This window comes from Hippichthys cyanospilos, chromosome 5, assembly GCF_059441005.1.
Source record: "Hippichthys cyanospilos isolate Australia breed blue-spotted pipefish chromosome 5, RoL_Hcya_1.0, whole genome shotgun sequence".
Taxonomy (NCBI): Eukaryota; Metazoa; Chordata; class Actinopteri; order Syngnathiformes; family Syngnathidae; genus Hippichthys; species Hippichthys cyanospilos.
In genome coordinates this window covers 8,803,404-8,828,913 of record NC_142373.1, presented here as the reverse complement: position 1 = coordinate 8,828,913, position 25,510 = coordinate 8,803,404, and the positions used below count along the sequence as shown (strand labels likewise).

General features: G+C 41.0%; 2 protein-coding genes across 4 annotated transcripts; one reads left to right on the top strand and one right to left on the bottom strand.

The window, feature by feature from the left end:
* The first annotated feature begins 92 nt into the window (after nucleotides 1–92).
* On the top strand, nucleotides 93–19,665 carry LOC148423367 (coiled-coil domain-containing protein 148-like). 3 transcript variants are annotated; one of them, XM_088415272.1, is made up of 16 exons: nucleotides 93–229; nucleotides 1,412–1,600; nucleotides 1,761–1,871; nucleotides 2,568–2,689; nucleotides 5,453–5,556; nucleotides 7,252–7,343; nucleotides 7,415–7,566; nucleotides 8,495–8,590; nucleotides 8,668–8,843; nucleotides 8,933–9,071; nucleotides 11,852–12,058; nucleotides 15,940–16,080; nucleotides 16,938–17,056; nucleotides 18,024–18,141; nucleotides 18,517–18,651; nucleotides 19,516–19,665. In XM_088415272.1, the coding sequence occupies exons 3-16, from the start codon at nucleotides 1,820–1,822 to the stop codon at nucleotides 19,657–19,659; spliced, it is 1,797 nt and encodes a 598-aa protein (XP_088271398.1). In that variant the 5' UTR covers nucleotides 93–229; nucleotides 1,412–1,600; nucleotides 1,761–1,819; the 3' UTR covers nucleotides 19,660–19,665. The 3 variants fall into 3 exon arrangements, with proteins under 3 accessions (XP_088271398.1, XP_088271399.1, XP_088271400.1); XM_088415273.1 differs by lacking the exons at nucleotides 93–229; nucleotides 1,412–1,600; nucleotides 1,761–1,871; nucleotides 2,568–2,689 and adding an exon at nucleotides 3,608–3,622; XM_088415274.1 differs by lacking the exons at nucleotides 93–229; nucleotides 1,412–1,600; nucleotides 1,761–1,871; nucleotides 2,568–2,689 and adding an exon at nucleotides 5,019–5,079.
* Nucleotides 19,666–20,720: 1,055 nt separating this feature from the next.
* Nucleotides 20,721–24,422, bottom strand: LOC148423366 (uridine phosphorylase 2-like). The gene is made up of 7 exons (XM_088415276.1): nucleotides 24,137–24,422; nucleotides 23,560–23,674; nucleotides 23,300–23,458; nucleotides 22,593–22,707; nucleotides 22,304–22,513; nucleotides 22,084–22,230; nucleotides 20,721–21,068 (listed from the first exon to the last, which is right to left on the bottom strand). The coding sequence occupies exons 1-7, from the start codon at nucleotides 24,187–24,189 to the stop codon at nucleotides 20,926–20,928; spliced, it is 942 nt and encodes a 313-aa protein (XP_088271402.1). The 5' UTR covers nucleotides 24,190–24,422; the 3' UTR covers nucleotides 20,721–20,925.
* Between the last annotated feature and the right edge of the window lie 1,088 nt (nucleotides 24,423–25,510).

The window sequence follows — 25,510 nt, the reverse complement described above, 5'->3', positions numbered from 1 at the left end:
TGGACCAATCAGCGGCGTAGACGTCAGTTTCCCTGGTTACGCTTTTTGTCAACCGATACATTCGAGGAGAGGAATTCGAAGAAAAGAAGTGGTAATCGTTTTATTTTCTAATTTGATATCGAAATTAGTGTGCATGGTTTCTTATGACGCAGTTTGCGTTCAAAATAATATGCAGTTTGTTATTTTTTCCTGCAAACTTTGGACCGAATGATTACCTCATAATACTTGGGTAAATATACTGTACAGCACTTTGACTGATGGTGGGATGGATGAATGTACGATCGGTCGACCGTCGACAGCTATACAGTAGATGTTGCACGTTGATATTTGATGAGCAATAAATATGGTCTAATTGTGCTACAAAAATATTTTTCCAGTTGGTGTAAAGAAAAGCACAATTCGTGGTACATTCACTTGAGATAAAACCCCTCGTTTAGCTAAATGTTTCTTTTTACATGCGAGCAGATATTCAAGCTAGACTACGAGTGCTACAATAGTTGAGTTTGGCAGAATGTGATCAATTCTTTAAAAAAAAGAACAAGGCTTCTAGGGCTTTACTGGCACTCCCAGTTGACATTTACTAAACAGAAACGTTTTGTTAATAACTTTGTTATTAACTTTCATCAGTTAGCTCAATGCACGAAAACTTTGCGAATAGACAATCTAACAATATTTACGAACATACATTCTTTATCCTCTGCGAAAAGAAATGACTATTAACGGCGTTTACGAGGTCCCAGTAGCTGTGGTATTTTTGTGTCTTTACGACTGTTATACTGCCCCTCCTGGTTGTGCTCACGAGAAGGTTTCTCCTTACACAAACATTTTAATTTTACATTCTATTTTATTATGATTCAATATGTTTTCAACTACAATATGAAAGATTCTTCCGGTATTTCCTTAAAAAAATACATTAGTGACAGATGATTAAAGATGCATGTTTTGAGTTACAAACATGGTCACAGGAACACATTAAACATATATTTCTAGGTACCACACCTGAATTATACCAGTCATGTAAATCAGTCATGTGATGAATTATAACACACTTGACATGTAAATTATACACTATAAATTGTGTTGATCTCCATCATGTGTACAGTGTGTGTCATATTTTAATTTTACATTGAAACTGGAGAACAGTCAATCTTGCGTTTGGCTGAATAGTGCAAATGACTGCTTTCCAACAATTTATAATTAGATAACAGATGTTTGCTTACGATTTTATATACAACTTGTTCAGGTCATGTCTCACACACAGGGATAGATTGTTGTATAAATTAGTCTGTTCTATGCCTGATTAAAATTTAAAAGGGCAGTCTTGTAGTCATTACACCGTAAAATATTTGTACATTCTGGTACTGTAGACTTGTACAGTTAAAAGAAAATTCCTCTCTCTCGTACTCCACAGAAAGCTGCATTTCAGTCACGTTCCATTTTGGCCACAAGGGTGCGCGCGCTCGCGATTTGCAGTTTCCTTGATTGCACCTGCATCTTGAACGACGATGACGTCATCCACAAGTGACGACATTTATCCTTTAAACGTCAAAGCCAGCTGTTGTCTACACAAACTGTTTGTCACTGATTTACCTTCAAACAGGTAACCAAAACATCAGTGTAACCTTATATTTATTTAGTTTTATCCATATGAATATATTCTTTACTTTAGTCTTTACTTCACTCTTTTTTATTGTATATTTTATTAGATATGGTCACATATATTTCATGACTAACATGGATCCTGTAATGTACTTTTACAGGTAATTTGACATTGTGTGTTTACAACTGAATTAAAAAACACACAAGTAGCACCTGGGCAATGAATGCAGGCGGCCAAACGTTTATCACCAGTTACAGAGCAGAAGATTTAGGTGAGTCTTTTAGGAATTTGTGTGAAATCTGATCTCCAATGGACGGAATTCCACTAAATGTCCTGACGTCGCTTTGATGCGTCAGTCCATCGCTGCTTGTTTGTTCACCTGTTTATATGGCACTCATCTGAACTGCAAACACAAAAGTCTTGACACTGCAACTTTGCCCGGGCAGTCTCTTCTGCGCGGCATCATTTGAACTGTGGCCTTTGCCTTTTCTTGCTGAAGTCAGTGAAAAAAAAAACCTTTGACATTTAATGCAATTTGGTTTTCAATTCTTCCAGATAACACAACGTGGCGTGTTTCTAAAACTTGAAATGTGTTTGATGTGTGTGGCAGGGGTAAAACTGTTAAATTGGACTGTGAAAAAACACCCTCCTCGTGCTTCCGCCTTTGTCTTGCTTTCAGTAGGTCTGCCAGCCCAAATTGCATTGGAGTAAGCTCCATTATTTACTGCCTTAATGAAAACGCAAGACATGAGTTTAATACAATGAACTTGAATCTTAAAGCCCTTTGCTATGAAATGCACGGTGACCCCAAAAAATCTGACCTCGAGAGAAGACATGCATCATCAAACGGACTTTTTGCCATTTGTGTTTAATTTTAGCGATTACGGATAGTTCATCTGAAAATACCTCTCTTCTCCTCCTTTTTCACTTGCACGTCGACTCACATCAGTTGCTTTCTTCCATGCAGACAGACTGACAACACGACTGAAGCATGGCCTGTACAAATCAAATTATAAGCCAGCCGAATATGAAAAAATGCAAGCCCTGGTTGACACCAAACGGTTGGAGACTGCTGCGATCGGAAAAAAGGTGAAGTTTGTGCGTATAGTTGATAACTTTCAAAGTAATCAAGCAACAACAAAAATATGCCATGATACCTTGAGATACAAGTTTAGTTTTTTCCCGAGCCCTTCCTGTAACACAAAACATGCATATCCCAAATTATCTTTCAACATTTAAATGAATAATATAATATAATATAATATAGACATGTCTGGCTTATGTAAAGAAGGAAAGGTAATAATTGTTCTGTAAGGTTGTTCTCAATGAACAATGTGTAATTTCTAAATTTTGTTTATTTTCAAGAGCCTTTTTGTATTTGCCAAAACGTTTCCCGTTGTGAAGGGAGTTGATTTAATTAGCATCAAAAGAGCATATGACATTTAAAAAAAAAAAGTGAGCGTCGGGTCGGTCGTATCTCAAGGCACCAGTGTATTAGACAGCTTTGGCAAATTAAGGGAACAGGCTGGTAAATTTTGTATAGTGTATAGTTGATAAGTTCGTTTGGTCAGGTGATAAAACAGAATAGCTGCAGTTCGATGGAGAACCGGTAATATTATTGGCATTATTTGGATTACCAGGGACTTTAAACATACATGACATCATATTCAGGAGTTGAAAAAAGGGCCACAAAATCACTACCGCACAATAGCGGCCAGTTTGATTAATATTCATCAGGCTGCCTGAGGTCTATTATAAAAGTGTTTGACGTTTAACTCCGAGCCCAGGGAAATGTATGTGCTTGCGGCCGAGCAGATTAGGCTGTTCAACTTGCGGTGTTTTAATTGCTTAACTGTCACGGAAGGCGTTTTTTTTTTTCTTTTTGAGTATCCTTAAAGTTGCCTTTGCACCCTTCCAACCTTGCCCGCTGCATAACCCAGATAAGACATTCGCATTTTTGCTCTTGGCAGACTAGCAAGCGCGGCGTTCTGGACACATCTCCCATAGGTGAGGTGATGGAAGGTAAATAAATCACCATTTGTTGCCTTCAGCGCATTTTTGCCCTCAAGGAAGAGACCAGTGGCAAGGTTGTTTGTTTGTTTGTTTGTTTGTTTGTTTGTTTTAAATACCTGTCTGCTGTTTTGCCTCTTGATAAGATTCTGTCCTGAACCTTGACAGGAATTTACAGAAGTGGAAAACCAATGACAAATGAAAACATGGAATCAAGTGCCCGTAAAAAAAAAAAAAAAAAAAAAAAAAAACTGGCAACAGTTGTCGGGCTGCATATGCATTTTTATGTATCATCCTAACTCGTCTTTAACGGAACTCCGAGGGGCAGTGCTGTACGCTCAACCTGGATTTGAACCCGTCTATTGGGTTAAAAATGTCTTTGCATACACCTTACAACTGTCTCCTACTACTTAAATTCTATCCAGGGAGGGATCATATATACAGTGAATTCAAAAGTCTTCACAGCTTTGGGCTATTTATGACATTAGAAAGATGTTGCCAAAACGTTTTCCGCTCCTAATGTGACTAAACTGTTCAACTCAGTTTCATTTTTCTTCTTAACGCTGTTAAGAAGGGGAAATATTGTAAATAAAAATGGTGCGCTATGTTCAGAATGAAGCAATAACATCCAAATTCATGTTTAATAGGAGTCAGAACACCCCTACCACATAATCACCAAAAACAGCTGCCGGATGACAGTAAATAGACCAGTAGTTTCATAAATCACAACCTGACTGAATTTCAGCATGAAACAACTTGCTTGTATCCTTAAATTGTTATGATAATTTGTGTTTGTGCAATTATCTGTTCCGCTGGCATGTGCGGAAAACAACAACAGCGCGGGAGAATAATTAATTGCTGCACTGACAGGGCTTTGAAAAAGATCTTTTTCATGATGAACAATGAAAATAATACACTGTATTAAGTTTGTCTCTTCCCATTATAACAGAAGTTGGGACACAATAATAAATATCTATTGGCGTAGTTTATTCAGCAACTCCAGAAGTATGACTGTGAATTAATCAGTTTCACTTATGGCTCACCTGCCAGAGAATTGTGTCTCTAATCACAATGCGTATGCATATAAAAGTCATAACACATTTTAGTTGTCAGTTGCTTCATGTTCCATACAATTTGCCCTTAATTTGAAAAGAATAACGCACTATTCCCCACCACATACACAAATTTCATGCTTAACTCTTTCTCTGCCAGCATAGATAAAAGATATTTTTAATTTATATAGCTGCCCAGTGAAAATTAATCTTTCGCGTCTATAGTCGCCATCAGGGGTGGATGAATTAAAAAACATGGAATTTGCTTTGCTGATACCCTTTTAAACGATCGTCTACTCACTGAAGTGCCTTCACCTACCTCCATTTGAAAACCACTGGATTAAATCATATGGGTCACTACTCTGAAATATTGTAGACCCCGCCGATGAAACCGCGGCTAACGATCCAGCACCATCAGTAAATCTTCATACGACTCTATCAATCACTGGATTTGAACAAAGGTTTATTGGGTTGTCAAACATTGACCACAATATGAAAGCCTGTAGCTGTTAGGCATGACGCTTACTGTTTTCCTCTTTGTTATATACGGAACTGCTCAGCTCAATTTAATGCAGCTATCATGCTTTTTAAATTGTGTACATTTGCAAAGCTAATCAGCGCATTAAGCCAAACCAGATAAAGCTCTGACCCACTAAAGCAAATTATCTGTAGGCAGAATTCATGTCATAAATTAAATGAATTTAAAAGCGATCGCCCTGGACTTTTCTGCCCACGCTGCAGTTCCATAGCAGTTGTTTAATCTCGGGGTGTATTCATCTTTCTCTTTCAGGTTAGGAGGACTCGATGTGTAGCCAAGGAAATAAAGGAGTGCGACATACTACGGCAGCACAGGCAGGTGTGGAGCAGAGAGTGCCCGAGGCTGCAAAAAGCCGAGTAAGAGAGCCCTATTACTCCCGGTCGTTATCTGCTGCAGTCTTCCGACTCTGCTATTACACTAAACGGTCATTCCACTTGAGCCCCGACGGGGATCCCTCCCACCCAAACGGGACGGGAAAACGTGCGAAAACGGGTAAAAGGAAGATCGACAGAAATGACGGAAAAGAGAAGATCGGATCATGTTGACTTGCAGTGATGACTCAGTGGGGGGAGAATGGCTATAGCAGAGATTTCGAAGGGTATAGAATACATTAAATGGGAAAAAAAAAAAAAGGGACAATGCTGTGTGAAATGAGAAAGGCGGCAGGAACCCCGGGGTGCAGTCAGTTTGCCCGCGTAATGTGGAAGACACCCAAGGTTAATGATGTATCGTACACAAGCCCCGGACTCGCTAATGAGCACAGTCACAACACGTTGCCCTATATCTTGTATCATTATACAGAGATTTTGAAAAGGATCGTGTTAAACTAGGAACAATGCGAGCGTTTCGCCGCGGTTACATATAATTGCACGAGCTGTAAGAGCTAAAGACATTTTGGCCCCAATTTAATGCTCCCAAGAACAACTGAAATCTGCGTGCTATGTCATGTGTTAATAGACTCTAAGCAAACTTTCATCTGTATTTATAGAACAAATCGCACTTCTGGCTGTGTGCACTCTCAGCCGCATAACAGACCCTTTTCTACCCAGCAGCTATTTTCAAAAGAAGTACCGGTAATAATAACCCGAGCCGCGAAATATAATAATTCCACTCGGCACCGTCTGTACGAGAATAGAACGGTAGCTTCGTTAACTCATTCAGTGCCACTGAAATTTATATTCATCAACCTTTGCCACGTGCATATGCAAGTTAAGTAGATTTTTTCAAAGGAATGCAATGCGTGGAAAAGGGTCTCGCTAAAAGATTCAGATTTGCTAACTGCAGTCCCAGAAGACTTTCCATAGAGTTGTGTCATTTCATTTTTGGGGCGTCCCGAGACAATGTTTTCATTTACGATATCAATATCGCGACCATGAGTACCGTCTGATATACCAATATTGATCCAATACAATTTCAGCAAGAATTGTTTTTTACACACGTTTTACGAAATTCAACCATGCTTGATAGATGCCTAATAACATGTCATTTCTGTACGTATATTTATAGATATAGAAAACAATAATAGAATATTGTCTTTCTGTGTAATCTTAAAGAAAAATGCTATGCTTAGATACATAAGTCTTTCTTACTCTTTTTTTAATTGATCAAATGTACTTTTGGTATTGGTATTGTAGGGCTACGTAACGGTTGAGTCTTGTATTGTATTTGTCTCATACCAGCCATATTGTCAGATATTAAATACTATTGAGCCCGTCAATATGTCGACAGTTTTCTGATTTTGCCTCCGATACTCAGGGCAAATATATGACATCAAGTGCTCATTAGCAGTAGCTGGCAGTATTCTGCAGCAAACGAACATCTGCGTCAGAAGGGAAAAATCTTGCCAAAAGACTTCGAAGCCTTTTTTGCCATTATGTTAAGTATCATTTTGCTTATCCAAATTGCTCGAGCTATTGGTGAGCGCTCAAAAGTGAAAACTTGTGCTGGTATCAGTCTTTGGTTGACAGTAAATGAGTCGAATATGTGCTTATTTGGCGTTTTTCCGAACAATATCTGTTGCCCAAATTGACATTTATCTACTTGGCAAAAAGGGTAAGAGCTGAGAGTGAAATGCGCGATTTCCTTGAGAGCATCAGGCCACTCGGCATAGAAGACACCGGCATCTTCTCCCTCAAAGATTATGGTAAGCGGCAGAAGCTTTGAAGAGCAATCAGACGCGTTCATACTGACAAGAGTTCTCCATCTCGTGTTCAGAGGTGTTCCTGGAGAGGGACCGGAAGGCGTTCGTAATGGGCACTGTGGTGCCCGTTCATCAGCTCAAGGAGGATTTGTGCTTCAGGTTGGCGCAAGAACAAAATGAAAAAATCACCACCTCTCAGTCAGACTGGGAACAAGTGCAACATCAGGTATTTGTGTGTTACGGAAAAGAGATGCGTCAGCGCCACAACGTCCTCTACAAAGCCTAATACGCTGAAAGCAAGTCTTTGGATAAAATGTACAGTATACACGCCGCACATTCCTTTTACATTCTTCAATTTCGATCTTGTTATTTTATATTTTATTCCCCCAAATCCATATGAGACTAATCATTCTCAGCGTATTCCAAAAATTCATGCCATGAGGGCTAGTACTTTCCTCTTTCTAAAGATGCTCCGTTTTCACAAAATTCACTCCAAAAATTGCATTCGTTTCCATTGAGGCCAAGTTTCACCCAAATGTTTTTTTTTTTTAAATTTGTGGTTCTAACGGCACATTCAACATTACTCATTTACATCATTTCTATCTTCAATTTAAATAATTCATCTCTTCATCAATTCACCTTAGAAATGATTTTAAATATGTATTCCCCAAATTCCCACTGAGCACACATTTTCACCATCACGGTACCCACAAAAAATGCCTAATCTTTTCCAATGGCACATTAAACACGATCAGTTGAAGTTGTTCTGGTTACAAATTCTAAATGTTAATTCAGCTCATTTAATTCATCATCAATCATTCATTTTTTTCATGTCAAAATGTCTGTGCCCCTTAAAAAAAAGACTCATCCACCATACCCAGTGACACATTTAGAAAAAAAGATTCATCCACCATACCCAGTGACACATTTAGATAAAAAGATTCATTACATTCAAAATCATTTCACCTCTCAATATTTTTTTCTCTCATTACAGCCTTCCCGTGCAATTTTTCTCGTCTTTAGAGCAAATACCGCCAGCGTTTTTGGTTATTTGTTCTTCTACTGAATTTCTTATCAATTCTCGTAATGTATTTGCCCATTTGCCGACAGTTACTGTACATAAGTTCTCATTGCAAGATTGAAATCTATTCCAGGTCAATTTTGTAAAAGATCAGCAAGAAGCCATAACAGCAAAACTTGAAGAAGAATGCTGCGATCTACAAGAGGAAATTACAGACCTTGATTTAGAGGTATGCTCCTCCCTTATCAGCCATGCCATTGCAAGTTATGACAAATGCCAAACGATGAACGTTACTGTGCCCTGCAGAAATATCTGCCAACCTTGGATAGCTTGTCAAAAGACCGCATTCCAATAGAAGTGTTGGAATCGGACTGCCCTTATCCGGAGCTAAAGGAGTCGCTGATCCAGGCCTTCCATTCGTTGGCGGAGATCCATCAGAGTCGACTGCGGTGTCTTCAAGAGCACCTGGAAAGAACAGACAAGTCGGCCTGACTTTTTTCCTAGCTCAAGCACAAGTCGGCATTGTGCGGTGACACTAATACGTTTCCGACCTGTACTGTATCTGTTTCAGATACTGCGGCTGGTGTCCGGATGACCATCTACGTTTTCATTTCACCTTGTCGCAGTATACTCAAGACATACCCAACTACCGGGCACTGTGCTTGCATATGCTTCAAAGGGTCTTCCCCGAGAAAGTCAAACACGATCTGGTAATCCCCTTCCATCGTTCGCACCCCCACCCTTGCGCACAGACCCACACCCTCAGTTAAAAAAATACATAAATAAAACCAAACCAACCTGTTTTAAGCCAACTAAGGCATATTTTATATCATTATCTCAACACATACGGCTTCACTGGATTGCTCAAAAGTTGAACATTAATTGAAAGTAGAGCGCCAGTCATTTTCAACTTTCTCCTCTTCATGCAGCTAATTAACGTTGCGAGGGTATCTTGGTTATAATGGCCATATTTAGCTTTTTCATTTTGTGGAAAATCATTTCATTTCAAAAGCAATTACAGTTTTAATGCTACATTGCCCCAGGGATGCGCACGCACCAGTTTGGGAATCCCTCATTTGCGATACAGTCACAACATTTGTACACATGTGTAATCTAATGAGATCAAGGCCGAAGGCCGTTTCGCTTTTTATGTCACGTGAGGAGGAGCAGGAAGCAGAATTGGAGAAGCATTACGTGTTAACACACAAACAATCCGACATGACCACAACTCAGAAAACTAGACTCGGAAACTAAACTTGCAGAAATGCACTTGACTCAGGCGCAGAACTGAAGCCACAATTTGGCTTGACGTTCTTATGACATGTCGCTGAGAATTTAGAGTTTCAATACCATCCGCGATCAACTCATTTTAACGTAATACGGCAAATTAAAGAACAAGGGAATAAACAAGTCACAACAGTAAATGTGGAACCCTGCATGGCAATGGTGACATGTTCATAAAAATGAAATTAAAATGAAATGAAAAATAGATTTTAGCTATTAACAGAAGTGCAAAACGATGAGAAACAACAGTACATTATTCATTCATTTAATCCCATAGTGTAATTTTTACATCCGGACATTCAATCCCAGGTTTATATATATATTTTTTTTTTTCAATTTTGACAAAAAAAAATGTTTTAGCATAAACGAGGCTCTCAAAATGCATAATGGTCCCGGTATGCTGCAGGTTGTCACAGTGTAATGGACAGGTTGCCTACATCATGGCTTAGTGTCGCCATGACAACCGTCTTTCCCCACTGTCTTTGCATCCACTCCGAGACCTCCTCATATCACATTTGCCTGAATGCTGCATACGGGGAAGAAAATGTCCATTTAGAGAGGAGAAAGAAAAAAGAGGACATTAGTTCAAATTGACAGTAGACTTGTATACAAAGCCAAGTTCAGATAAACCTGACACTGTATCTACGGATATTTTTCTCAAGTTTCATCATCGCCTATCTGTAGCTGAAGTAGCGCCGTACCAGCAAGCTGTCAAATTGAAGGCAAAACTGACCAAAAGCAAAATATTTGCAAATAGAATGTTCATTTTTGTTTTAAAAACAAGACATTTTCCTTTCATATATTAAGTTTCATTGCTTCCTCAATCCCTCCGTTACGCATAGCAGCCCTTGAGGAAATTTCAAAGTGTACTTCCAATCGAGCACATAATTATCTCCGCAATTTCATTACGAGACTGAATGAAAGGCCTGACTTTTGAGCTCATCTTTGCTAACTTTCAAAGCCTCATCAAAGGTGAGTGGCGCTTTCCCGATGCTCATTTGTGAGCTACTATCCTCAAATGCTCTTGGCGGTGCCCTCCTGACAAGTAGGCCGGCGACGCGATTGCTGGATCATTCCCTTCGTTAGGTCCCTCCCACGTTGGGAGTGAGACTAACCACCTCATCGAGTGTATCGGGGGAGCCATTTTGATCTTTCCTGTTTGCAAGGGGCGGTCGTTATGGAGACGTGACTTCACCAAGTGGCTTTTTTCAAACAGGAAAAATGGGACCGTATTATTGTTTTTTATTACAGTATTGTGTGTGTGTGTGAGATTGTGTGTAAAAAAATATATATTGTTTTGTTATATTATCTAAAAAGGAAAAAATAGTGAATAAGTATGTTTCAGAAAAGTAATTTTGTTCTAAAGTTAGTGACTACTGCAAAACTAGAAAGAAAGTTGGGCGTGACTGATCTTTACCCGATCCTAAAACAAAGTGTGTTGTCATTCACTTGATAGCGGGCAGCAACAAACACGTGAATTTGACTTTTTAATTGATATTCCACAAACGTAATATTAATCAGAATACCGTGACTAGTCGAGTGGGGGTCACAAACCATATGACTGTCAGAGCATTTTTCATCAATGAGAAAGCGTGATGAAAAATTAAAGACAGAAGGTGGGATCTTTTACAAGTTTGACACTTTTGGACATTAATAAACACGATTTGCTTGGCAGCCTCCGGAGCTTGTGTTCTATTGGCAGGCCCCCGTGGCTTCACTCATTCTCGGTAAAACCAGTCAGCCGTCTAATGCCTTCCCGCCATCGGTTAGCCGCTATTAGCGCAGAGATGAATATCGTTCCCGCGTTCCGCAGGAGCAGCCAAGTGATGCGGCCACACCGAGGCCTGACACCATGATGAATAGCATGTGGCAGCCCTCGTGCTTTTCTTCGGGACATTTGGAAGCCGGGAGAGAGGAGTGACTTCTTTTCGTTTTATTATTCACCGGCCTAGCTCAAATGGAGAGAGAACGCCTTTTCCCTGTGCTCCAACTGCCTTGATAGAATTGCTCGGAAAGGGTTTGCATCCGTTTAGCACCAAGCCCCCAAATTTCCGCTCTTAAGGTCTCTAAATTCAAACACAGGCGGTCATGTAGCTTTTTTTTTTTTTTTAGCTTTTCCATATACAGTTATTTGAAACCCCCGAAAGTCCATATGTTCACTTGAATACTTCTCCCAACATTATTTTCTCCATCCGCGTTCTCACAGATGGAGCACGAGCGCGCATTGGCGAGGCAGCGCTTCACCCAGACTCAGATCAAGGTCCTGACCCAGCAGCTGCAGCAGGACCAGGAAGAGCTTCTGCTTAAAGCACTGGCCACCCTGCAGGAGGCGAGGGATGCCTACCAGGAAGAATTGGAGCTCCAAAGGGACCGCCAGCATCAGCAGGACATCTGCTTCCGCCTCAGAGAAAAGGTAATGCATACCAGCATGTCTGGGATGCGCCGCTAGTACAAACAAGCTAATAAAGGAAGACCCCGCCGCCTCAGAGGAGCGCCTGTTAGCATTCGCGCGACAACCTTGTTACTCATGTAAACAAATCTGTTTTTGTGCGCTGTTGATTTAGTGCTCACTGTCGGTTCGCCGCTTTTGCGATTGATACTTGCGCCTTGTTTTGTCAAGAAAGAACAGCTTAAATTGAATTTCTGCTGATGGCCTCCACCTAAAAATGACAATGCGCATCCTTATGAATCGTAGCGTGGATTGTATTGCAAAGGAGTCCCTATGTAGCAATAAGTTGTTTCATGTTCCAATTAATTTGCTCTCACTTTGGAAACAAAGGCGTCTTTTTCCCGTCTCAGCGTTAGAGAGCTTACCTTAGATTTAGTGATACCCAAGAAAGATCTCACATATCCCCTGAAGTAACTTTACATACCCCTAGAGGTGCTTGTAGACCCATTTGAGGACCTCTGATCTAGACAAACGATTACCGGTATTTCAATCATGTATTATGCAAAGTACAGTACCGGTGATCGGCTGCTTTTTCTAATCCACCTTGTGCCTCTACTGGATCATTTTGGAAAGCTGTTATGGTTTGTTTCTCAGCTCATCAGGAAGGCCGGCGTCGGGTATAAATCCTTAAGAATTGATTTCGGAGTGCCACTGGCTGTAAGGTTGTATCATGCCGGCTGTTGCTTATAGCCTGACTTTGCTTTTATTGAAAACACATACAGTAGCATAGCTAATTGTTTGGCCATTTATCAGACATTGTGTTCTGATCTGTACAATCACGCTGCCATTGTTCTTGTTTTTTGTTGATTTCTAGGTTTTTTCTTTTTTTTTTCTTTTTTCCCTTGCTTTCATTTACTCCCACTTACTTCACACTCTCAAGAATCATTGCTAAGCGATTAGGGTTTTATACATTGTAAATAAAGCCCGGGGGTGGTAGATTGCTGCAACACGTTCAAGTTGGAAAAAACAACAACTGAGACAAAGATGTTCGAGACACGAGGAGTTAGTTTATCGTCATAATAGCCACTTGAGTAGAAATCCAGCCCTATAATCCACAAATATACCAAGTAAAACAAGTTTTACAGTGTTGATTTGTTGAAGACAGATGACTTCATTAAGAAAGAAAAAACAAGTGCTTTTTAGTACCTTTCTGGGCGTTATAAAAAAAAGTGGAAATGCAAAAAAATAGTGTATGCACATGAACTGATATTGAGCTAAAAGAGTGAAGACAGAATAAACTGGGTCTCAGGAGGATATATTTGTGGCTTGATGTTGCCAATCTTCATGTTCACACTGTCAATTGATACAAAAAAACAAAACCTTTACAAATAAAAGTAAAGCACCCTAATTTCTCCAGATGCTCGCTGAGGCCAATTGTGAGATTACAACCTCAAGTACTTTTTTGGCCATAGATCTTGCTCTATTTCTGCGTTCAACTCCATGCATGTATTTGGTGCCATCTTTGTTTTACAGTAACCCTTGCGAAGACGAGCGCTTAATCGGATGGGTGAATGGATTTCCGCGATAACGTAATAACAATGTGACTTTCGGGTACATGTACATATAGGAGGTTGATGGTTCGAAAGGATTCTCAGCTCTGCTCGGTACCATTGTAGTATTGTTTCAATTTCATCCCTTCAGGAATTTTGTAACCCATGCGCCACTGACTTATTAGTCCGTGTGCCCGTAACTCCAGCAGGCGTGACACTTTTAATCTTTGCCGGGATTCATAATTGGCACTATTGCTCACGCTCCTTTCTCAACTGATTCACTCCATTATACTCTGTAAGGTCTGTCAATTAGACACGCTATAGAAAGTTCCAAAAGCTGCTGTGACTGACGACGTTAACGTACAATTAAGGTTTTGTACAAGCTGCGGCTCGCAGATAAAAAAAAAAAAGGCCATATTCTTTTGTTCCTTTGACAGTCTTTACACTGCAGCATAAAAGGACTCCACCGGCTTTTCTTTATTTCATACGACACTGCATAATAAAGAGAACTTCAGTCTCTTCAAGGCCCCTTTGTTGCCATTGTCTGCTTTCAACTCAGTTTAGACACAATCAGTAACAGAGCTTTTTACAATAGATTTTAATCTTTGAGCGACATTAGTTGACCGACACGTAAATAGCTGGCAGACGTTTGAAATAAAAGTTTACTACTTGTACATTATGTTGTATGTCAAGTGGCGTTTTAAACAAACTAGAATGATGGCGACATTTAGCTGTGAAATTACAACTAAAAAAGTACAATTAAATAATTCTTTATTTTCATAAGCATGTGTTAGATTTGTTTTCTTATTTTCAATGTCCTTTCTGTCAGAAAAATCATACAATTCCTACTTAAAAGGGAGGTTGAGCGTCAAATTTTCTTTCCCATAATGTTGCAGGCCCCCACTAAGCTAGACACGGCATTCTGATTAATGTTGTGTTTGCATAATATGTCCTAAATAGCAACATCCACCTGTTTATAAACAGTCTCAGTGGGCGGTCATTCTGCTTCTTTCTGTCAAGTGAAAATGACATCACTGCTGCTCACGAATTACAGCTCAGCTTGCAAACATCACGTGATCAAAACCAGATGACAGTCGACAACAAGCGGCAAAATGGGCAATCCTGGGTATTTATTGATTATCGTTCAATCATCTAGCATATGGGTAAAACAGGGTAGGAAAATGGCTGACACTGAATCAGTGAAACAGAATGCCATGTTCAGACAATTTTTTTTGAGGGGGGTGGGGGTCCATCGAATATATATAAAGAAAATGTGGGGGTTAATTCCTTTATGATTTTTGTTTGTTTGTTTGTTTTGATTAGCATCTCCTAAGTTTCTATTGACCGCATGCGTGATTTTAACATCTTGATCATTTTCCACAGCATTGTGTGTATTAGTAGTGGCTTAGTGGAGGTTTGTCTGAATCTCCTGCTGCTTTCAACCAGACATTCAACACGTGCAAAAGCCTTGATGATACCGCCTGGCGCTAATCCGCACGGGAGCGTTTTAATTTGCGGCCCATTCCTGTGGGCACCCTCTGTGCTCTCCAGAATCTGTCTGCGAGCTTGGAATGCCGCACTCGAATAGCCGGCACGCCGCAGAGAGCCTGCTGCATAACGAGCCTGTCACTCACCGTTAAATGTTGCAGTGTGCTCACGTGTCTGTGCGTTGAGAGTAAGTGTGATGCCAAAAGTTCTGTCAATGTCTTGCTTGGTGAGAAAGAAAGAGAGACATGTCCTTGAGAAATATGCGCATTTTTGGAGATGTATACTTACCGGACGACTCATTCGGTGTACCTGCACCAGCAAAAGAAATCAAATGCCCGAGATATATCAGAAAATTACAGGGATGCCAAACGTGTTTCGCCGGTTTCCTCTGTAAAAAGTTAATTGTCCACCATTAATCTGATTACTACATTTTCTTTTCATGTGCGGTTACTGCTAGGACGCACCAATTTTTTGGCTGACTAATAGATGACTACATTTTCTTTTACATTACATTATTTTTTCAAGAACTGTAATTTGTTCATACATACTGTATAGGATTTCGTCTCGTAGGTTAGGCCTACACTTAGTCATATTGAACATGACTAAATATGAAACATAATACATCTACTTCAGCTAAAGCTGTTGACTTACCATATTTGAAGCTTGAATGTGAAGACTCGTCATGTACATATGTTACAAACACGTTTGGTTGCGTTGTATAGTACTTGACTGTGACGAGTGCAGTAGGACGTTAAGTGCTCTCCGACATCATCCCTCGGCGCCTTCAGACGTTCTGAAGTGGCCGTCTCAGCCTCGCGGTCATTCGTTGAATGCGAGCTCCGTGTTTTGCCTTGCGTGTGTTTCCAGCTGCAGCAGTGGCGGGCCCATCAGGAGGAGGTGGCCGAGCTGCAGGCGGCCATTGCTGCCAGGCAGCAGGAGGAAGCGGAGGCCATTTTGAAAAGGGAGCAGGAGAAAGAGGCTGCCCTGCGGGCACATCAGAAGGAAAAGGTGAAACGGTCACACGCCGCCGAACCCCCGAGGTTCAACGCTCAGAATTAGACGATGAAATGCGCTGGCTGTGAAAAGCGCGCTGTTGAAATGCCAGCTTTTTGGGACATGGCAAAACGAGGCCACGCGTTCTATTTTTGGCTGTTATTGTGAATTATAACCTTTACAATTCAATCGGGGCAAACGAGAAATCAAGAATCCAAATAAACGGTTCCCAATTTTGTTGTATACCTGTCATACATTGACAATAAAGGCATTCTATTTTTTCTAAACAAATTTTTAAAAAAGTTAGCGCACATGTTTGCGAACCCTTACAACCAGGAACGTGAGGGCTGAGAATTAATAGTGGAAATTTTTCTATTAATCGATTTATCCCTGCCCCATTTGAATAAAACATCCAAAAAGATATGGCATTTGAAAAGAGTTGTGTAAACTTTTTAATCGTCGAAGTTCATCATGGTTGCATTTTCTTTCTCCTTTATTATCAGTAAAAACGAAACGGAATAACACATTGCCAGGTGTTTTATCAGCAATACGTTCTGGTGCTTACAGACCAAATTCCCCAGAATGAGAACATAATCAGCCGTTAGCGTTTAATTAAGTCTTTCCCCTGGGCTCAGACACTATGATTAATGAGAGCATTTACCATGCGTTTGATTTCTCATAATTTACCGAAATAGTCGGGCAGACATTGAAATATCATCCCATTTTCTCTATTTACATTGATCTGATTCTGGCACGGTCGCAATCAATAGGACGCGAAAGCGCTAAGAGCCGCGCCGACCTCAGCGCCGCTCCTCGGGCTGCGCTCGGTTTCTTTGTTCGTAAATATCAGACGTCAAACGTTCTCCCCGCAGCTTCGGAAATTTCATTTGGAGCAGCAGAAGAGGAGGGAGGAGTTGGAGCAAAGGGATCAGGAGAGGCTGGCTAAACTGAGGAGGGCCATGGAGGAACAGGCCAGGCAAGATAGAGAGAGGTGAGCGATGCATTGTGGGACTTGGAGTTTTCGCCACTTGGCATCAAATTGAAACCCATGATTTTAAACTCATAACATATACCGTTTTAATACATGCCATAAATATATTGCTGAGTCTTCCTCGCAATGACCTTTGACCCTGTATCCGATACAAGCTTGTACGTGTTTATGCCATACCAAATTATACTATACCATACAGAACATACCTTGCCATACATGGCTTATTGCACAATAAACCTCAACTGGAGAATTGTCAATATAATTAAAGGGAGAAGCTTGTGAACTTTTTTTCTTTCCTTCACTGACGTAAAATCTCTTCCGTACCAAGACAGCAGTTTTGCACAATTGTTTTATTTTCCTAATGATGATTTATGGTTTGAAATGATGATTTCATGGCTATGGAGTTATTGGCAAGAATTGCGTGACCTCCTAAAGCGTGTGAGACCATTTGGATTATAAGGTGTTTCCAAACTTTTGACTGGTACCATATTATGTTTTGCTCACTCACTCACTTGCATGTTGACTTTCCATCGTTATTATCATCCATCATCATTTTCATTCATACATACAGCCAGCCTATGCGATTGTTTTGTGTTTCGATCACCCTCTACAGACAGAATGTTTGAAGGTATCCGCTTCAGATGCGACAGTGAATAAAAGGAGGCCTGCGGGGTATAAAAACAGACAAGCAAAGCAGTGGCACTCTGACAGCCTCATAAAAAGCTGCAAAGCTTGGAGGTGTGCTGTATCAGGAGCGATGTGTACTGTGTGTGTGTGTGTGTGTGTGTGTGTGTGTGTGTGTGTGTGTGTGTGTGTGTGTGTGTGTGTGTGTGTGTGTGTGTGTGTGTGTGTGTGCGTGTGTGTGTGTGTGTGTGTGTGTGTGTTGGTTGGGGGGGCAACACCGTGGCAGATGGAAGGGAGGGCATTCGCGGGTCTTAATGTCTTCACCCTCCACGCTTCTCTCCAGGGTACGCTTCCGGGCAGAGATGTTGCAGCGGCGCCAGGAGGCGAGAGAGGCGTCCGAGCTGGATCGTCAGCGGGAGGAAATGGAGAGACACAATCGTTTGGAAGCGCTCCGAAACCAGGTGGATCATTACGTGCTCTTAACCCCCTCAAAGCCATCGATTCGATCTGTCACTGGAATTAACCCACACGACTCGGAGATAGATGACTCTAATCTGTGCTGGAGCACCACTGCCACCTTTTGGTAGCAAGTGGGAATGCAGCTGTACGCAGCGTTAGAAATACTGTATGTCACCCGGAGGTACAGTACTTGAATGCAAACGATTAAGTCAAAAGCAATTTATTAAAGTAAGTCGTGCCGCAAGGTAAAATTATATGTAATTTGCACCGTAGTAGCAGAGCATAAACACTCGATGCATTCCAGAGCAACGGGTCACGGCCAATGCTAGTATTGTGCTGATTTATGTCACGTTAAATCTAAATTCTATTGACCTCAGGTTGCAGTGGTGGCAGAGTCCGATGCAGACAGGATGATGGGAGACACCGAATCTTGGCGGAATCGATACTTGACCGTCCGAGAAGTTGAGATCCAGAGGCCTCTCTTCGGAATCCACACATACACAGATGCACAGGTGAAACTTCATTTCGTTGAGAGTTCACTCCTGCAAAGTAAAGTCAAACTACACAAACCTTCAAAGGAGGTCAACGCAAGATTTTTCTTTGCCGAAAAAATCTTTTTTCAGGTACAATTACTTTTTAAAAATACATTTTTCTATTTGTTAACTGAAAATGGCATCAAAGGTGTTCATGGCTCAGGTAACAAGCGTTTGCTGTTCAGTGTGCGAGCATCACGGGATTTTGATTGATTATTTGAAAACTTTTCCCTCCCTTAAAAAGTTAATTGAGATGTTCGAATGTCACAATTGTGAAATGATTTGTGTCGGGCTCATCTTTCATTCCATTTTTGCATGTTGCGACTGAAACGATAGCAGCTTGTAAAATGTGTTTTCCTTGTTTTCCACTAGTTGTTGTGCTTCACTTCAAATTCTTTAGCACCACTTATAGTACGCTCTGAAAATGTTTTTTTTCTTCCTCTTTAATGAATCATTGAAGCTTTGTCACTTGTATCTGAGCTCCAAATATCATCAGGCGCCACCCGTTTCAACTTCTCGCCATTTCTATGCGTGGCTTTGTTTTTCGTCGGAACGGCGATCGCTGACCCGCGCCGTGGCATTTATTATGCAAGCTGTTTGGCGGCTTAAACAGTGTTTGCCCTGGTTTTCGCAGACTGTTATGAGCAGCCTTGAGCTCAAGGCCACCGGCGCAGTCTGCGGTTGATCTTATGCAACGATGACTAATGATTTTCTAACTTGGAGAAACTTCTCCCTAAAATGCCAAAGCAGAGAAGAGACCGGCGATTAATCACGAAGGCATGAAATGACTCGCAAAGCGTGCGATGTCAAGCAGAGTGTGAAAGTTGAATTGTTGCCGCGCAGATCGTCGCCGATCCCAGATTGCGAATCGAGCAGGCCCTGAGGGATGCTGGCTTGCACCACATGCAGTACGCCCAAGAGGTCCTTGCCCATGTTAAGCCGCCCAAACCGCCGCGCCGAGACACCAAATCTGAACTTCCGTTCTGAATAAGCGAGGTAAGAATGAGGCAAAATATCCCCCAAATGGTCAGAATACTGCACAAGGGTTAAAGAATGATCCTTTCGTTACAATGTGACCCGTTTATTGCCACTCCCGTTTTAAGACGCTTTTAGTGCCTGAAAAAAATGGGTCGTTGGGTCAAATTGACCTAAGTAGTATATTGAAATAAAATTATGTTATTTTTAGACCCGGTTTTGAGGGGATAACAACCACTACATATAATAATTACACATTCACAGTTCACCTCACTTCCTTGCGTCGCACCAAAGAGGATAATGCCCACTCGGCGCATAAAAATTCATTTGAACTCCAAACGTTACATATTTTGTGCTCAGTTTGCACTCCGAACAGAGTTGGGTCAAAAATAAGACGCGGCTCCAAAATGGGATCATATGCAAGTTGGGTGAGTTGGGCAAGTTGGGAGCCACCAAGCCGCCCTCAGATGAGCTTCAATACGAAATAAATTCGTTATGATTAACATGATCTGGAAACAAATTTACGTAACTTTTCGATACAACCGCCGTAGTAGAGGAGGAATGCACGTTGCTGTTTTGCCTCTCGTGAATATGCCAAGCAAAACACCTCGCTGTTGAAAGATATTGAAATATGGGATCGCTACTGTTTTGACATACTTCTCCCCGTGTCTCTTTGCATTTTGATGACAATCCTCGTTTTTCAGCAGTGGGGATGCTGCTCGCCCATAGCTGGGGGCGCGCGTCAGGAGAAACAGATATGATGGATTTTTTGCCTCGTGCAAAGACAAGTTGTGATGGCCATCCGACAAATGCACGTTGCTCATTGTTTGAAAAGGAAAACGAATGGCCTTTTCTTTGGAATAACATTTATTGTCAAGAATCAGAAGGTTTTCTTTCGCGTTTACTTATATAAGTGGCGTTCACCATTCGATTTCATCCCGACAGAAATGAAAACCGTCCCAACTTCTAACATGCTGGAGCACAAAACATGAGCGGCTATTGAATATGCCAATTTCTAATATTTGTCGTCCAACAAACAACCCCATATTTAGTTTTGTTATCCAAAGAATGAAACACGTTAAAATCTTTATTAACAGAAGCACCAAACCGCGACACATCCAGTGACACTATATAAACTTCAGTGTTTTTTTTTACATCTTATTTAACTTACGCAATCAAGGCAAAGTGTCTAAATAGCACATATACACATTAGGTACAGTATATACACAGACATCATTTGTTGTATCTATACACATTGATTAAAAGGGCGAGGATTTTTCAGATGATATGTCCCAGGCGTTTCTTGATGAAATGGGCCACCAGGGCTTGCGGTCTCTGCTGGTACTCCGCCAGAACGTCGTGAGGGGAAGTGATCTGGTCGCCTTCAAAGCGGTTCAGCAACGTGACGCAGATGACGGCCGCTAGTAGAATCCCCAAAAAAAAGAAAGATGAAAAATATGCCCGCATGATGTGAAAAATGCTGTGCTTAACTGGAACTTGAAAAACTGGTGCTACAACCCGGTTTGGGGCAAAACTTTGAATGACCTGGGTCAATCCGACCCCTTTTCAGGGTTATGTTAAACGAAACAAGTCTGGACAACTAACTCAAAATTGGGTCTCGCCGACCCTTGCAGTGGGTCAGTCTAAGACCAAAAACGAGGTCATTTTAAAACTGATGGACTTCTAATTCGGCCATTTTCATAGTTTTTACTAATATTAGTTATCAATCATGAATTTTGCAGGTACAATTTAAAACATGTTGTCAATGTCTGTCTGCTGAAAATGACATCACATGTGATAAGGCTCAGGTAACGACCAATCACATCCCGGCTTGTGAACGTCACATGACCGACAAGAGTGACATCCGTTTGGTTGTTACCCGAGCCTTGAGCATAGGTTGTGTCATTTTCAGTCAAAAGCAAGTGGAAGAAGTCTTTTTCAAAAGTGTATTCAAAAATAATGCGCAACAGAAAATATTAGCCCTGAATATGAAATATGAATGTTTTATTGTAGAAAACGGCTAATTATTTATTTATTAAACGTTATATTTAAATGAAATTAAAATGATTAAATAATTAATACAAATTCAAGTTATATTATTTATAAATGAATAAAAAGGACAGTCCTTTTAACTGTAAGACAGCCATTTTTGACCAACATTTTTTTTTGCGGGTAATATATTTGACACAACTTGTTTGGTCTTTGTTTTTACAATTGTTGTTGGTGCGTATACACCTCCCTAAATGGGTCGTTTTGTGGGTTTTTCATCTTTAACTCTTTCAGTGCCAGCTACTTTCTAACTTTATTTGAACCTTATCTTAAAAAAAAATCAAATAAATAAAGAATTGAAACAAGTGCTCGGGACCGAACGTCTCAACTGTAAAAACGTACAATGACGTCTTCGGGACGGGATGACAGTTGGCGACAGACAATCACCTTTGAGGTCACACACGCGACACATGGCCGCAAACACGGTGGACTCCATTTCGATGTTCCTCACGCCGGCCTCGTACGCCTTTCTCAGATACTCCAGTTTTTCTTCTTGGGAGAAGGAGCACAGAGCCCCATCGAGTCGCCCTTGACCTGAACAGCAGAGAAATGTCAGCGCTTTGTCTTCCGAGACGTTCGGATATCAGGTAACGCGCTGTCTACGTACCTTCGTAGAAGTCGTGGGTGCACATGGTGTTTCCGATCACGGCGGGGAGGTTTTGCAGTTCTTTTGAGCACTGCAGAAGCTCGTTGGCCACGCCTTCATCCAGCTCCGTGCTACGGGTGATCACTTTACCCAGCACCACCTGCTCAAACTGCGGCCGGAAGGAATAGTCCACCGCCTTTTCCGTCACTACCACCGTGCCCGGAGGCAGACCTGCGTCAAATAACGTGCCACGCTGCCTCAAAGTGACTTTTTGCGACCGGCGTGACTTTCGGAAGGAAAAAGTCATTACCGACTCCGCCGGACGTTCCCAGGCGAAACAAGATCACGTCCCTGCAGTGGGCGTGGTGGAGCAGTTTGATGAGCTCGTGCAGCATGATGGAGATGGAGGGCACACCCATCCCATGCTGAAAGACAAACACTTGCTCTTACAATAGTGTGCGTGCATACATACATGTATATACACATATATTCACACACATATATACATAATGGATACACTGTACAGTATATGTGTATATACAGTATAGGATATAAATGTGTTTTCACATAACCATGCTTATGTTTTGACAGAGATTTCCATTTTGCGATTTCTACAAAAATAACCTCCTCTTTAAGGTCTGTGCTTTCATTTCCCAGCAGGCGAAAGGTTCCAATTGCCATCTGGGTGTATGAAAATAAAGGATGGGAAGACCATGCACACCATTGAAAAACGAACGTACAAAAGAAGGTTTTTCTCTAAACTGGGGATTTGAATTTAGCGACATTCGAGTAGCTTTAACTTTGTCAAATTTTCAGCTAAGGAAATTAAGTGTGCAATTACATAAGAACGAGGACTTCTAGAAAGCCCTGGCACATGCTAACATCTCTGTTGACAAACATATGATAAGTGAAACATGAAATGCGGTATCTTTGGAGGACATACCTTCAAAATCGAGTCCCTAAGTGATGTTTTTTTTTTAAACAACTGTGATTTGACATCCATTTTCTGTCACTTACACTTATTGACAGCACCGGTCCCACTTTATACATGCAGTAGCGGTCAGTTCCCTCGCAAATATCCTGGACTTCCGCAGGGTTACCAGGCAGTTTCAGTTCCCGATGAATGAACTGAGCGAAGGCCTTCATTCGATTGGGGCTGCCTCCAACGCATACGAACTGGAAGAGAAGTTATCGCACCACTTTCAGTCTGCAATCTTCTGCTGGAGTGTGTGGGTTTTTTTTTTTTGGGTGGAGGGGCAGGGGGTACACTCTACTACCTTAATGTCACCAAACATCTCTGGCAGGTTGTGAGACTTAGTACTCAAACTGAAGTGGTAGAGAATATCCTCGTCCAGGGTTTCCAAGTACGGATTTTTTACCTGGACCTGTTGTCTAAAAAAGAAAAAAAAAATACATGTTAGTTCACTGAATTGAGTTAAAGTCAATGTTGGGAATTTTTTCATATGAAACCAATAGGGGACGCGCTTACAGTAAATGTTGTGAGAGCGGAATTTTGACGCTCAGTCCACAACTTTCTCCACCCATACACAATGGCATAACCTCAAAGATTTCTCGATTTGGCTTTGTCCAATTGTTTGGTACCCACGGTTCAAATTTGATAGCCGTTGGACAAAATCTCTACAACTCTGTCATTTTAAATTCCTGCCATAAACCAAAAGAGCAAACATCCAGTGTTTTCCAACATGACGCCTTAAGATTTTGTTGATTTTTTTAATGGTATTCTTACATTTCATGTTGCTATGACAACAAATGAAAGCACTTCAAAGCATATACAATAGCAATGTCATCAGATTTTTTTTTTTAAATGCAGTATGCAAACTGAAAAATACTTACTTAATATATTCGCTGTGGTCGTTCCCCATGGAGTTCAGTAGAATGGGTGCCATGAGTACAAAAAAATCAAACTAAAGTTTTCGAAAATATCGCGGCGGCCGCTAACGTCTCAAGTAAATTTTTTGTGTCCGAAACGAGAGTTGATATAGTCGTGACCTGTCAGCTCGCTGCTGATTGGCCGGGCAGGAGAGGAGTAGCATTCACGAGCTCACAAAAACATCAACCCAGCTTTGGTTTCGATCAACTGGGAAATCATTATTCTCGTGCGTGCGTGCCCTCGGAAATTGCTGGAAGAGAACGAATGCGTTAGGACATTTTATTTCTACGGGGGAACATTCAGATAACCTTTTGACCCGGGCTTGTCAACAGAATGACGGCCTATATTATGTCAACATGCACAGCATGTAACCAGACCCAAGTGCGTGTTATTGTGACTCAATAGAACATTTTGATCACTTTGAAGAGAGGAAACCTTAACGTTGCATTTGTTGTTCACGTCTCATGATTGTTTGAGTAAGCTGAGCAATATGGACTTCAAAAATCCTGCACGGGGAGCAAATCTGAGTTATTATTTAAACTGCGTGGTGGCAGATGAATGTACTCTGAAGAAACTCGATTTTACACAAACAGGAGTGACGTCAAAGCACATTTGCGTAGATCTGGTTCATTAAAAAGTGATCAGTCGTAATGGGGACGATGTCAGTTGAGTCAAAACTGCCTTTCAGAAGTAATCCAATGAGTTCCCAAAGTTTTTTTAATTTACATTATTTAGCTCAATTTCGCAATTAAACTTGAGTTTATTATGGACGTCGGTGGTGGGTCAGGTGAACTGTTACACTGCGACGCTGTCGGGATGACTTTGAAAGTATGGCAAGGCATTGATGATGTTTTTAGACAACGTACACTAAATAAAACGGGTATTCACATTACTCAAGGACTTGTTTCTTGTCTAATTTCGATATCGAATTTGAGAACATTTGAGTGGAACCCCAAACTGGAGCTTTATTGAGATGCTCCACCTTGATTCCGAATGTGCATTTCCCCTTTTTCGGATTGGATTATGTTGTTTTACCAAACTATTATGGCGGTATGAGGAAAAAGTGTCACAGGTACAGCACAGCTCGAGATAAACATTTGTTTTTGATTTCGTCAGAAACATTCCAAGTCACTGTCTAATCACCAGGCCAGCTTGCTTTTTATAGATTAACCAGTTCCTCTTTTTCGGACATTGAATTTGAACTTTACACAACTCTGGCTCCTGATTAGCAAAAGGGCAAAGTCAATATGTACTTTAAACATTTGCTTCTTTTGTTGACAAGTCAACACAATTGTCATGACACTTCTCAACTGCTCAAACACAGATACATGTTTGCA

Coding starts and splice junctions, on each gene's coding strand:
- LOC148423367 (XM_088415272.1), top strand. CDS start 1,820: ATGAATGCAGGCGGCCAAACGTTTATCACCAGTTACAGAGCAGAAGAT. Junction 1,872..2,567: donor TTACAGAGCAGAAGATTTAG/GTGAGTCTTTTA, acceptor TCTTCCATGCAG/ACAGACTGACAACACGACTG. Junction 17,057..18,023: donor GCCAGGCAAGATAGAGAGAG/GTGAGCGATGCA, acceptor GCTTCTCTCCAG/GGTACGCTTCCGGGCAGAGA.
- LOC148423366 (XM_088415276.1), bottom strand. CDS start 24,189: ATGGCACCCATTCTACTGAACTCCATGGGGAACGACCACAGCGAATAT. Junction 22,514..22,592: donor GGGAACGTCCGGCGGAGTCG/GTAATGACTTTT, acceptor TATTTGACGCAG/GTCTGCCTCCGGGCACGGTG. Junction 21,069..22,083: donor TCGCGTGTGTGACCTCAAAG/GTGATTGTCTGT, acceptor GGATTCTACTAG/CGGCCGTCATCTGCGTCACG.